General features: G+C 39.0%; 1 protein-coding gene across 3 annotated transcripts in view; it reads right to left on the bottom strand.

Moving 5' to 3' along the window:
- MMP16 (matrix metallopeptidase 16) overlaps positions 1-14,369 on the bottom strand; it is a 244,300-nt gene that overhangs the window by 22,144 nt on the left and 207,787 nt on the right. For all 3 annotated transcript variants that reach the window (XM_037892333.2, XM_007052915.4, XM_043539387.1), the window contains one exon: positions 8,755-8,893. In XM_037892333.2, the coding sequence (XP_037748261.1) occupies positions 8,755-8,893 (139 nt within the window). The remainder of the gene's footprint in view (positions 1-8,754; positions 8,894-14,369) is intronic.

Genomic DNA, 14,369 nt, shown 5'->3' with positions numbered 1-14,369 from the left:
AACATAAAATCTATCACTTTTCTTCCATTGGGCAAGCAAAGAGAGGAAATGAGGCACTAAAGACTCTGGGGGACATCCTGGCCCCATTTAATTCAATGGGAGTTTTGCCACTGAAGTCAATTGGAAGAAAAATTTACCCTTTGAGAAAAATTTTCAGATGCACGAAAGTGACTTGGGTGCCTAAAACACATTAGCACTTTTAAAAATATTATAATCTGTGCTCCTTTTCCTCACCATTCAATCTTTTCCACCAGTCTACAACTCCAGCTTCCTCCATGCATCTATTTCCTTTCAATCTCCTCCCAAGTCATAGAAGTCTGGAGAAGGTCCAGGGAGGATACTGACTTCCTCCACTACAAAATTGCCTTTTCTTTTTTGTCAGATAGCTTTATTTCTCTTTCCTGATCAACTTCTACAAACCCCTCACCTCTCCCTGCCTTGTCAGGCCCCTTCTGAGTTTTTTGGCTCCCTCTGAAACTTTACGTCTAGCTAGAGCATTTTCTGCAGGTGTGGCTGGGCAGGGTCTTTTGGGCCCAGAATTGCTCCTTAACCTCTTCAGTTCTAGTGTGGGGTTTATACACAGGGCTCTTCAATCTAGCAGAGAAAGGCATAATATGATCCAATGGCTGGAAGTTGAAGCTAGACAAACTCAGACTTGAAATAAGATGTACATTTTTAATGGTACGGGTAAGTAACCATTGGAACAATTTACCAAGAGTCATGATGGATTCTCCATCATGGGCAATTTTAAAATCAAAACTCTTTTCAGAAGAGATGCTGTAGGAATAATTTAGGGGAAGTTCTATGTCCTGTGTTATGCAGGAGGTCAGACTAGTTGATCACTAGATTTCTTACCACAGTCACTTCAATAATGGCTCATATTCTCATGGCAACCTAATACAATCTGTGTTAATTTTAAAAGGTCGGGGAGGAGTCCTAATATGATGCATACCTTAGGAATAGTAACATCCCAAAACCTTAGTTTGTTCAGTGTCTTCCCTTTTCCTTTGTCTTATGTCATCTGTCCCTGTGTGATGTCATATTGTGTTTATGCTAGATTGTATGCTCCATTGGGTAGGGACCATGTATTTATCCTCTCTATATATAACATTATGGTCATGCACGTTGCTAAAAATGTTATTACTAATAACAATATTAATCTCTGAGAGGAGTAACTATTACTTAGAAGGCCTGTCAACAACTTCACAATCCTTTAGACTGGCATAATAGAAAAGGTCCAGAGAAAGGTAATGAAAATTATTAGACCTCTTGGGCCTTCCCGTACAAAGAGAAAGAATGAAGACTAATGGTCAGGGGCCTGGCATAAAACAGGTGGAACCCATCTGAAACTCATTGCAGCTCCCCACAATAAGACCCTCTCAGGGGAGCTGGTGCATCAATGGACTTGCCTGTGTTGAACTTTATTTCCACCAGTGTCTCCCTTTCTGAAGTCATAACAGTCCTATTCATCACTTCTAAGTTGCCAATAAGTGGAGTTTCAACCATGACCATTAACACTAGTGTAAATTTGAATAAATCAGTGGTGAATCTGATCCAAAAAATGTAAATCAAAAATGGGTCTCTCCCAACCCACTATATCCAGAAACACCCTTATTTATGACAGCCAATGGAAAAGATATTTTAAAATGCATTTGCCTGACTACACATCTACGCAGATAGCCCAGTGGCACATGACAGATATAAGAGTGGCAGTACATACTATTCATTGTATGAGCTATGTGGCTGGGCAGGCTGCTTCACAAACATTTATCTATCCTTAGGCATTCTCTTATGTAAATATTTTATGAGGAAACTTAACTTCGCCCCACAGACCTAGGATCAAGTCTATGCCAGAGTCACTGGGATGGAAAAACCAGAAAGCTGTATTCACAGTTTGTTTTATATTTTAGTTATCCCTCTGTGGTATTAAATAAGGGAAGTCTTAAAAAAAGTGAAGGAAGGCTTTATCCTGTCACCTGTACCTCAGCAATTTACAGCATGCTTTCCTTTTCATCACATTTTTAATTAGGAAAGGGGATACAGTTTTAATCCCTCCCATGTGGGTTTGCAAAGTAAATCTTTTATCAGTGTCTTTGCAGCTGCTTGTCACCCTCACTATCAAGCAGAGGCATTCCAGCTTGCCTGAGGATACTTTTCCTGGCAAATCTCAGAACCATCCCTTTTTCACATGCAAATTTCCTACCCTTCCATCTTCTGCCCTATCCCCAACACTACTCTTTAGCATCCTTCAGGTGACACAAAGTCCCAGGTCAGTAGTGGTGCTCAAGAAGGCATTTGTAGAAGCCTGGTTCAATACATTTTCCAATGTATCAGACCAGAGGAAAGAAGTGTGAACATATGAGATTTATAGGTTTCAAGAGTAGCAGCCGTGTTAGTCTGTATCCACAAAAAGAAAAGGAGTACTTGTGGCACCTTAGAGACTAACAAATTTATTTGAGCATAAGCTTTCGTGAGCTACAGCTACAGCTCACGAAAGTTTATGCTCAAATAAATTTGTTAGTCTCTAAGGTGCCACAAGTACTCCTTTTCTTTATATGAGATTTATAGTTTCTCTAGGAAATTCCTGTCATTCTACCTAGTTTTCTCATATTCTCCACTGGTGTGCTCCTATACTGCAAACCTAATACTGCCTTCCAGTAATGAAAAGAAAGACTTTCTGAAAGGTGTCTTACAGAAGATTCTCATGGAAAGACTTCCCTTCATTTCATGTCTGGTGGAGAGACCTAGGCACATATAACCAGACTCTCTCTCTTCTTAAGCAAAATGTAGAAAACTCATCAGGACCATGTACGTTAATGTGGCCTTAAAAATACTGAAGCAGCTATTAGCACCTTTGTGACAAAAGAAATCATAAGGAAAAGAGTGGTGAACCCATTTGTATGTTCATCATAAAACTTGAACTTTTTACTGAATTAAAAAGATAATAAAGATAATTTATGTTTAATTTTCCAATATGCAATAAGACAAGAACCACAATAAAACTCTTTTTGAATTCAGATGTTCAAACTGTCAACTGCATAATTTGGTGTCTTCTCTAGAAATTTCCTAGAAGGAAGTAAGCCATGATTACATTTCCATTTCAAGCAGGGGCTGCTGCTCAGTGTAAAACAGGAAGGTGTGGTCAACTCTCTTTTCTATAGGTTGTTAATGTGTATTTATTTGGAAGATGAGGACATGAAGGTGATGTGATACAGGCAATCAAAGACACCAGCTTTGACATTATACATTGAGAAACACTGATCCTCTTCACAGTTATTGCATGTGCCAGGCGGGAGGAAGAAGTGTTCAGAGAAGACCTACAGGGAGCTTTGTAAAGTACAAAAAATAAAGAAGTGCTAGCCTATGAAGAGTGATCCTTTGAAATGCACAAAATATTAGGTCTGTGATGACCTAAAGGCCATTACATTTAATTTAGTTAGGGTGTTCTACAAAACTTAATCCTAGGGAAGATAAGGCTCTATCCTGAAGGTTTCAGACATTCATTTCAGGTGGTCACACCTTTAGTATTTCACAGTTCTCCTTCTCAGCTGAATTATACCTCTGAGTCTCAAAACTACTGGTTCACTTGGCTATATATAAATAGATGGCTTCAGAAAGGCATCATAGCTGCAAGTTCAATACTGAGAGAAGGATCATGCTTTTTGGACCCTTCCAGTTGGTACTTATGGTGCAAACAACAGATGGTGTTCAATGACCGATACTGTGCCAGGTCATTTCTGTTGTAGAAGATCATTCTAAAATGACAGTTGCTGGGGAGTATGAACAGGCATTTTCTACAATGTATGCAATATTACTGACTATTTCCATGTTTCACAAGGAGTAAAAATAAAGGAAGTTGTTAGGAAATGATATTTGCCAGCTGTATCCAATGAGTCAAATTTTGCCCTCACATATGCATGATCAACCATTGAAATAACCAGGCTGAACATGAATATTATAAAAGGACAGCATAACTGAGCCCAATATCTTTTGTATATCCAGCGGGTGTTGGAGCAGGAGCACATTTGAAAAAAGTGCAATGTGTACCGGGAATGCAAGACTAGACTGAGACTCTTAATTAAATCCTCCTTAGCAAATTTCTTACTTCTATTTAAGCAAGTTCATTGTTGAGGGTAACTGGAGAGAACTTAAACCTGAGACTGCAGGACACTGAGCACTTTAGCAATTATAGGCAAGACCGCTATTGGCTGTAACTAGACACCATTTAATATTTGCATTCTAAGATATGTTTAGTCCACTTTAACTGTGACCATTATTAAAGTGTTCTGTCTGGCTGCAGCTTTTTGTTGTTGTTGTTCTTCCCTCACATGGAGAAATGATACTGGAAAGTGGTTGACTGTTGGTCAGGGAAACATTTTGTGGGAGGAGAACTGCAGTTCAGAAGAGTCTCAGCAAGAATCTGAAGCTTTCACACTCAGAACTGAATACTAAGGGGAATTTAAGTTACAGATCAGAGCAAAGGAAGCTTGATTGTAACTAGGATTAATTCCGTCTATTTCTAGTTTTAGCGAGCTAATTTGAAGTGACTTAAAAATGTATCCAAAATGAGGACTTAAGTCACATTACTCATTATTTGCTTTCATTTAGTTTATATCTAGTTTCTTTAATAAGTTATAAGAACAATGTATTGAAGACCTGTTTATTCATGATGATTATAATAAAAATAAGGAAAGAAAACCAGATATTATTTGAACAATAATGGTTTGATCCTTCTTCCAGATACATGGTCACTCATATAATAATGCAAGTGATGCATCTCCTTGGCAGCAGCAAGAACTACATTTGTTTTACAAAGTTGTTCCTTTCAGGTCTGGTTTGTGGATTTATTATTCTCATAGATTTTAATAAATCACCATGTTTCATAAAGTCCGGTCAATCTTCTGAATGTTTCATTTTTCACCATCTATTCCCTAATATAACAACAAGCAGGATGGCAAGATCACAGGCTGAGAATGAAGCATGTGATAAAGTCAAAGTGTTTTGGTTTTTTTGCAATAATGATTAGCTAAATACCCAACACCACAGGGAAACAACTTGAAAAATATGGACTGTGATTGTAACTACCTGAAGTCTTTGAAAATCTATTGCTGACATTCTGAAAATTGGTGACAAATACAGGACACACACAATGAGTATATATGTTTGCTGTAGCATACTGAGGTTTTGATAGTAAATATTGGTTATTTTGGACTTTTTAATTATCTACTGACCATTACAACCAACCACACAGAAGATATCAACTATACTACATCCCCTTTTGTATATAATCAGGATGTAAATTAATCAAAGGTTTCTTGAGTTCTCAAGAACTAAGTGGAGTATTCTGTTCATGTCATCATTATGCAAAAATGGAATTATGGTATGTGCATTTTATAAGTACTGTGTACAGTATTTAAAGTATTTAATATAATAAATATTAAGAAAAACTCTACTCATGGCAATAAAATCCATTAAAAACCCTACTCTCGTGTCTCTTTGTCTTCCTCATTCACATTCTGGAACTCTCTTCTCCCCAATATTTAAATATTTTGGACCTCAATCCCAGTATGTTTTGTCCTCTTCCCTTTTTCCTCTAAGCTTTTCTAAGTCCTCCTATTTATCTAGCTGGCCCCTGTCACTTCCCTATTTACTGCTTCGTCATGCCGCACTACAAGTAAATTTTAGCTTTCAAAATGAAACTGTCAAGTAGTGGGATAAGAATTATTGAGAGTTATGGTGGCAGTCGTAGTATGAATTTTACAACAGCTTTGCCATTGCTACATTTGGCTGGCGATAGGTTTCAACAATGCAGATGTCTTGACAGTTTCATTTTTAACACTATTTAAATTCCAAAGGTACACAGAATAAACTTTACTATCTACATTTTTGCCATTTTAAAAATATATATGTACCTTTCTGGTGTTATTTTATTATTATTATTCAGTATGGATGCCAGTACTGACTAACAATAAGAATATAAGCATCTGTTTTTTATAAGCATCCTTCTATGTTATACCACATACCTTGCGTGCATTATGAGCCACAAGAAAGAAGGCTGACTTCAACTCCCCAAAACAACAAGCATTGCTTTATAGCCATACTCTCCAATTTTTACAAATGTTTTTCCTTGTATAAATAAATATTAATGTAAATTGAAGGGACATAAAACTAGTTCACATTGAAAACCAAAAAGTCTCAATGCTCTTCAGAGAAAGGGAGACTTGATTCCACAAAAGCAGCAAATTTTTTACAAGTAGCCATAATTTATTAAATATGCCCCTAAAATCAGTGGTCTCCACAGACAGACAATACAGAAAATATACGGATGTGGTGGTAGGATTTATTAGGACGAATTTGGGATAGCAGAGCTATAAATTATGAAGATTGTCCTAAAGGAATGAGAATAACACTTGCATACCATACCACCATTACAGATCATCTGCATGTGCCTTGTATTTAACAGCACAGGTCTGCTGGAAAATGTAAGCTTGTTTTAAAGATTTTTATTTAGTTCCTATTTTATATTTCTTCTTCTTTAAAGTAGAATTGCCTTAGTGCCATTAATCCAATTGCACAGCTGGCGGGAGAGATGACTGAGTATGAACAAATAAAACCAAACCCTCAAAACCTCAAAAAATTATCTTTTTTTCTAGGTTTTTCTAGGTTTTTTTCTAGGTTTTCATAGCTGGGCTTACGAAATTCACTGGGCCACTGATAGAGAGAGGTTCTAAATAACACAGTGATGGGCAATCCTATAGAAACCCAGACAGAAAACACCTAACCAGGGACCTAGATAGAACCAACACCCTACAACAACATGGCTAGGCCAAAAGGTGGGGAGAGGAGGAGTTGATATGCAGCACATTGGTCGGTTCCTCCCTGATTCCTTGGTTCCTGGATGGAAGCAGAGGAGGTAAATCTCTCTCTTCTGCTGCTTTACTCTCTGTGTAACTGGGGCCCTGGAGAGAGCAGACACGGGAGAGTTGATGTCTCTTTTGTGCTGCTTTTTTCTCCCTTTCCCTTTATCCTTGCTTCTATGCTTCTTCATCTTTTATTGGGCTAGAATAGGAAAAGAATGAATAAGGCAGAATGAAAGAGAGCACAGCGGGTGAATTCGGAGACAGCTGTTGCTCTACCCTTCCAGCATGCAAAAGGCAAACAACCAGGAAGAAATGGGTAGACTGGTGACTCTACTTGTGACTGACAGATCTTTGCCTCTTGCTCGCTGATTAGTTCAGTCATAACACCCTCCTACAAGTGCTTTATTCGGAAGGATGGGAGTAGAGGGATGCATGACAATTTTTTTGTGGTACAGTACAACCCTTATATTAGAAAATGCCAACTGTTGCTTGGAGGTTTTGAACATTGTTCATAATGGAGAAAGATTAGGAGGCAGAGTGTTATTGAGAAGGTTAAAGGGGAAAATAAAATTCAGTTTATCATATGGTATACATTTGAGCTGGCTCTAGAATTTAGCACATGCATGCATGCAGACATAAAAGGCATGTGTTGTGTGTTATCATATGGTAAATAATGTAAATACAAAGACCTGTAACTTCTACACCTCAAACAAGGTGCAAGTTCTTTTTATTAAGTGAACACACTATTCATCTTCATTGCCTGTATTAAACTGTTGTGTAGTATTTCTGCACAATTACAATTACCCCTTCACACTCCAGAGGTGACCATAGTTCTACTACAGTACAGGTGGGTCCATTTTTTGACCTGATAACTTTGTTCATATTTTGAAAAAATGGCAGGGAAAATGTCTGCATTGTTCTTCTGCCTTTCCATAGGCACAATTATATGAAAAAGGACAGAGCCAGTTACAATCCAGATAGCTAACTCTAATAGCTTCACAATTGGATTCCTCATTCTCAAATCACATTCTCCTTTGTTTTCACAATTCTTACCTTATAAGTAATTACATTTTACATTGGTTTCATTCCCAATGAACAGGTTCCAATGATAAACTACTATTTATCTAACATAAAGTATAATTTTCACATTAAATCTAAATTAGATGCATATTTAAGAACTTTCATTTTAAAGAACAGCTGATGCCTGGAGTAAAACTTTAAAAAAAACCAAATTGCTTAGCAACAATTCAATCCACATAACCTTATTTTCTGGGATTTTTCCTCTTCTTAAAAAATGACTAGGGACATTTGCATGAAACAGGGATATCTGTTAATAATTCATTTCCCACTTCAAATTTGTAGCATCATAATTTCCAGACCAAATAATTAGAACGTGGCACAGATAACATGATAAAATATATGCAGCAGGAACAGATGCCACTTAGAAATATGCAAATACCCTAGTAATAAGAGAGATGAAGAAAGAGAACTAGAAAAAATATAAAGAATCTCACTCATTCGTATTTTCTTAATCCAGACAACTTGTAGTTCACACACACAAAGTGTGAGCAAAGACTTAATAGCAGATCATTGCTGTATGGTCTTTACTAGTAAGACTTCACTAGTTTTACAAAATATACCCCAAAATTACAAATATGAAGCATTATCATTAATAATAACCATAGTTGCCAAGTGTGCAAAGTATGCTAGATGCTTGTTTTTTTATCTGTTCCCTTATTTGCTAATTCTCTACATTCTGAATTTGCAGTGGGAATGACAAGCCACCAGTGAAAATAAATAAGATTTTACTTCACTATAAGAAGAAAGTTTTAAAATGTTTCTATGGGGTGTCGGCAGGCCTGTAAATGTCTTCTAGATTTCTTGCCCTTCTTACCTTTAAAGAAAACAAAATTCCCTTCGCTGTTTTCATAGACTGCATCGATACTTGGAGGCAAACCCCTCCAGAAGTAGGTAATCTGCATGGGGTATCCATCCATCACCCTGTTGTTTCTAACACGCCAAAACCACTGATCCTGGAAAGCAAACAAATGCATCTCTTAGCACATTGGAGGCCTCTATCCTTGTTGATCTGTTTCTGACAGATGGAAAAGCCATTCAATGTCAGTTTAGGACAACAAACTTTCCTATTTGTCTAACCATATTTGTATTAATATTGAAGGAGCACAGAACTGAGTCTTCCCTCAGAGGAGAAAAGGAAGGAAAAAAATGTCCCTCTTAAAGAGTGATCTAATGATTTCTTAAAAACAAAAATAAACAAAGCAAAGGTGCATTCAAAGGAGAGGCAAAAATTTGGGGATAATTCTTACCAAAGAGCTGACAGTCCTATAACAGATGTCCATTTTGCTTAAAAATGAAATGTAGGAGAGTGTGTGTACTGCAAAATACCACTGCTCGAATTCCACTCAGTTACGCTGGTAGAACACAATGGAACTATTTTAGGCTTACAATGGGGTAGCTAAAGCAGATTTGGGGTCTACGTTTCCATTGAATTACAGCACTAATTTTAGAATATCTGATATATTTGCAATGTCTAAAAGTAAGATGTGCATAAAACACCCAAGTCCACTCTAGTTAAATTTGTTGTTCTGTAGGAAAGCCCAGTAAATTTAACATAACCAGTCCTTTGTCAGGCATTTGTTTTGGAAGAGTTTATAATAAAAACCCTCGTGGTCTGTTTCTTTTCAAAGCCCCTAGTTTGAGTGAACAATCAAGGCCAGATTTGAGCCCTCAGTACTTTACTGCATATTTCCGAATCCTGTATTAAGTTATATGAGTGAGTGCCTGGCAGCAGCCTCATCATATATTTGGCAAACAAGCAATTTCATGTCATCTTCCAAGACTGCAGATACCCAGATCTGTATGTTCCCCATGATGTGAATTTATTATTAATCTGAAAAGTGTCAGATGGACATCCCTGGAGACTGAAGCCCTCTCTGCACAGAACAGATACAGCCTAGGAAGAACCACTGTGATCTGTCCCACCCCATCCTTACAATGGGCCTAAAGCAAAGCTCAGGGCAGTCAGTGGAATGAAGCCTGCCAATTCTAACTGGATTGGGCTCAGTTATGGTGTGCGAGCCCTGGTATGAATGGACTATTTCCAGGGCTGTGTGTATAGTTCATTCTGCAATGTGATTCACTTCTTCTCTGCAGTGACTGAGAACAAGGAGACCAGGATCAACATTTGTGATAGGAGATTTGGAATGTTGTACTCTTAGTTCAGTTCTTAGTGGACTGGTGTCCACATTGCAAATCTACCATCAAAACTGTTGTCCCTGGCCTCCCTGTTAGCAGTCATTCCACTAAGAATTGCACTAAGACCATCAATTCACAGCACATGGATCATCACGTGGCAAAGACTTTCTGTCCCTATATGTGATAATAAACAGCATCCGAGCTGGTGAAAGGTTATGTTTCCCATGGCACAGTCAATACCGTAGACTCTCAATTCTCTTGTGTTTTCATTGTTTACAATGGCATATCTTTATGGGCTAAACCAGTGTTTCTCCAACTGGGGCTGGAGTGAAGTGGGGGTGGGGCCTGGGGCTGAGCAGGGGGCTTGGTGCCCGCGGAAAATTTTTAAATCAAAATGGGGTCCTCGGGTTGCTAAAATTTGAGAACCACTGGGCTAAACTATGGCTGCTGAGTGACTGAGCCAGGCTGAGGGTGCACTGCCCAAGCTGGGGAATGTATAGAAGTTATTTTGTCAGCCCGAGGGGAATGCAGGAAAAGCTGCCCTTGCTATATCTCTTCAACACTGTAACCACAACTTCTTCCAGTGCAACCGTATCAACATGCCGAGATAGGGGCCCTGATCAAGTGCTTACCCCTTTTGTGTGTGGACTGCAAACCTAATTACTCTACGACAGATGATAGCCCTGAAATAATGAACATGCTGAACCACCTTCCTGGGACAAGTAAAGGTTATCCCTCTTCTTACCCTTTATTATGAAATCCCAACGGTATAAGAAATAATACAGAATGAATATTACTGGGGAAAAAACGCAAAACAAAACAGAAAAATATCGCATCCTGTCACATCTCTGTTGCATGGCAGCCCAGACATTCTCTCTGAATAGGTCAGCCTGTCAAGCAAACCAGATCTGTAGTGTTCTGGGAACTGGTGCAGCTTTGAAACCAAACTAATATTTTTGCTGGAGCAGGCATACAATGGGTTGTATTCATCATCCTTCTCAAGCATAAGTTACATCTCTCTCTAGTTTATTTTCCCACTGACGCAACTATTCACAAATTTGTGAAGAAAATATTAACCTTACATAGACACTGTCTAAGTGCATCCAGAATAGAAAGGGGTGTTTCATTGTACAATGCAGGAGAGGAGCCAGTGGTCATAACACATGTAGGTACCAATGATATAGGGAAAGGTAGGAGAGAGGTCCTGGAGGTCAAATTTAAGTTACTAGGTAAGAGATTAAAGACAAAATGCTTCCAATTCCACACACAGAGCCAGTTAGATAGGCAAAACTACAGGTACTGAATGAGTGGTGTTTGGAGGAGGGATTTAGGTTTATTAGGAACTGGGAAAACTTTTGTAAAAGGAAGAGCCCACACAGGAAAGATGAGCTCCACCTAAACCAAAACAGAACCAGATTGCTGGCATATAAAGTTAAAAAAGGCTGTAGAGAAGTTTTTAAACTAAGGGCTGGAGGAAAGCCGACAGGTGTGAAGGAGCACATGGTTTGGACAGACACATCCTTTAGGGGAGGATTTACTAATGGGGATTCTCTATATCCTAGTACAGAGGAGAAGATAAAAGTTGATAATGTGCAGACAATATCTGAAGAGAAACAATCAAATGAAAACGAGTCCCACTCACTATCATCACATGAATGCAGACAGCTAAATACTGACAAATTTTATAAGCATACATGTAAACTATACGTAGAAAATGATGGGGTCTAAATTAGCTGTTACCACTCAAGAGAGAGATCTTGGAGTCACTGTGGATAGTTCTCTGAAAACATCCACTCAATGTGCAGCAGCAGTCAAAAAAGCGAACAGAATGATGGGAATCATTAGGAAAGGATAGATAATAAGACAGAAAATACCATATTGCCTCTAAAAAAATCCATGGTATGCCCACATCTTGAATACTGCATGCAGATGTGGTCACCTCATCTCAAAAAAGATATATTGGAATTGGAAAAGGTTCAGAAAAGGGCAACAAAGATGATTAGGGGTATGGAATGGCTTCTGTATGAGGAGAGATTAATAAGACTGGGACTTTTCAGCTTGGAAAAGAGACGACTAACGGGGGATATGATTGAGGTCTATGAAACCATTACTGGTGTGGAGAAAGTAAATAAGGAAGTATTATTTACTTCTTTTCGTAACACAAGAACTAGGGGGTCATCAAATGAAATTAATTGGCAGCTGGCTTAAAACAAACAAAAGGAAGTATTTCTTCACACAACACACAGTCAACCTGTGGAACTCCTTGCCAGAGGATGCTGTGAATGCCAAGACTATAACAGGTTTCAAAAAGGAACTAGATACATTCATGAAACATAGTTCCATCAATGGCTATTAGCCAGGATGGGCAGGGATGGTGTTCCTAGCCTCTGTTTGCCAGAAAGCTGGGAATGAGAGACAAGGAATGGATCACTTGATGATTACCTGTTCTGTTAATTCCCTCTGGGGCACCTGACATTGGCCACTGTTGGAAGACAGGATACTGGGCTAGATGGATCTTTGGTCTGACCCAGTATGGGTGTTCTTACGTTCTTATAAGTGTTGTATACAAATGCTAGAAGTCTAAATATTAAGATGGGTGAACTTGAGTGCCTGGTATTAAATGAGGATATTGATATAATAGGCATCACAGAATCTTGGCGGAATGATGATAATCAATGGGACATGGTAATCATAGAATCATAGAAGATTAGGGTTGGAAGAGACCTCAGGAGGTCATCTAGTCCAACCACCTGCTCAAAGCAGGACTACCCCCAACTAAATCATCCCAGCCAGAGCATTGTCAAGCTGGGCCTTAAGAACCTCTAAGGATGGAGATTCCACCACCACCCTAGGTAACCCATTCCAGTGCTTCACCACCCTTCTAGTGAAACAGTGTTTCCTAATATCCAACCTAGACCTCCCCCACTGCATTGCTCCTTGTTTTGCCACCTGCCACCACTGACAACAGCCGAGCTCCATCTTCTTTGGAACCCCCCTTCAGGTAGTTGAAGGCTGCTATCAAATCCCCCCTCACTCACTCTTTTCTTCTGAAGACTAAACAAGCCCAGTTCCCTCAGCCTCTCCTCGTAAGTCATGTGCACCTGATCATTTTCATTGCCCTCTGCTGGACTCTGTCCAATTTGTCCATGTCCTTTCTGTAGTGCGGGGCCCAAAACTGGATGCAATGCTCCAGATGTGGCATCACCAGTGCCGAATAGAGAGGAATAATCACTTCCCTCGATCTGCTGGTAATGCTCCTACTAATGCAGCCCAATATACCGGTAGCCTTCCTGGCAACAAGGGCACACTGCTAACTCATATCCAGCTTCTCATCCACTGTAATCCCCAGTTCCTTTTCTGCACAACTGCTGCCTAGCCAGTCGGTCTCCAGCCTGTAGCAGTGCATGGGATTCTTCTGTCCTAAGGGCAGGACTCTGCACTTGTCCTTGTTGAACCTCATCCGATTTCTTTTGGCCCAATCCTCCAATTTGTCTAGGTCACTTTAGACCCTATCCCTATCCTCCAGCGTATCTACCGCTCCCCTGTTCAGTGTCATCTGTGAACTTGCTGAGGGTGAAATCTATCCCATCGTCCAGATCATTAATAAAGATTTTGAACAAAATATCAGGTTATGCAATATATAGGAATGACACCATACATCATGCTAGTGGGGAAGTGGCACTATGTGTGAAAGAAAGAATAGAGTCAAATATAGTAAAAATCTTAAATGAATCAAACTGAACCATAGAGTCTCTATGGACAGAAATTCTATATTTGAATAGCAATAATAATATACTACTGACCACCTGACTAGGATACTGATGGTGACTGTGAAATGATCAGGGAGATAAAAGAGACTACAAAAACAGAAAACTCAATAATAATGGGGGATTTCAACTATCCACATATTGACTGGGCAATTGCCACTTCAGGACAGGATGCTGCGATAAAATTTCTAGACACCATTAATGACTGCTTCTTGGAGAGCTGGTCCTGGAATCCACAAGAGGAGAGGCATTTCTTACTTCAGACTTAAGTGGTGCACAGGATCTGGTACAAACTGTGAATATAGCAGAACCATTTGGTAATAGCAACCATAATGCAATTAAATTTAACATTCTTGGGGGTGGGAGGGAATACTAAAGAACCTACCACAGACTACTACTAACTGTGATATGTAACCTATTGCTTAAATCAGCCTCTGTTCCAGATGACTGGAGGACTGTTAATATAAAAAAGCACTAGAGGTGACTTCAGTTCCAGGGAAATTAGTTGAAATGACAGTAAAGAACA

This window comes from Chelonia mydas, chromosome 2 (genome assembly GCF_015237465.2).
Source record: "Chelonia mydas isolate rCheMyd1 chromosome 2, rCheMyd1.pri.v2, whole genome shotgun sequence".
Taxonomy (NCBI): Eukaryota; Metazoa; Chordata; order Testudines; family Cheloniidae; genus Chelonia; species Chelonia mydas.
Note: the sequence above shows the minus strand (reverse complement) of the source record. Positions and strands in the feature narration are given on the sequence as shown.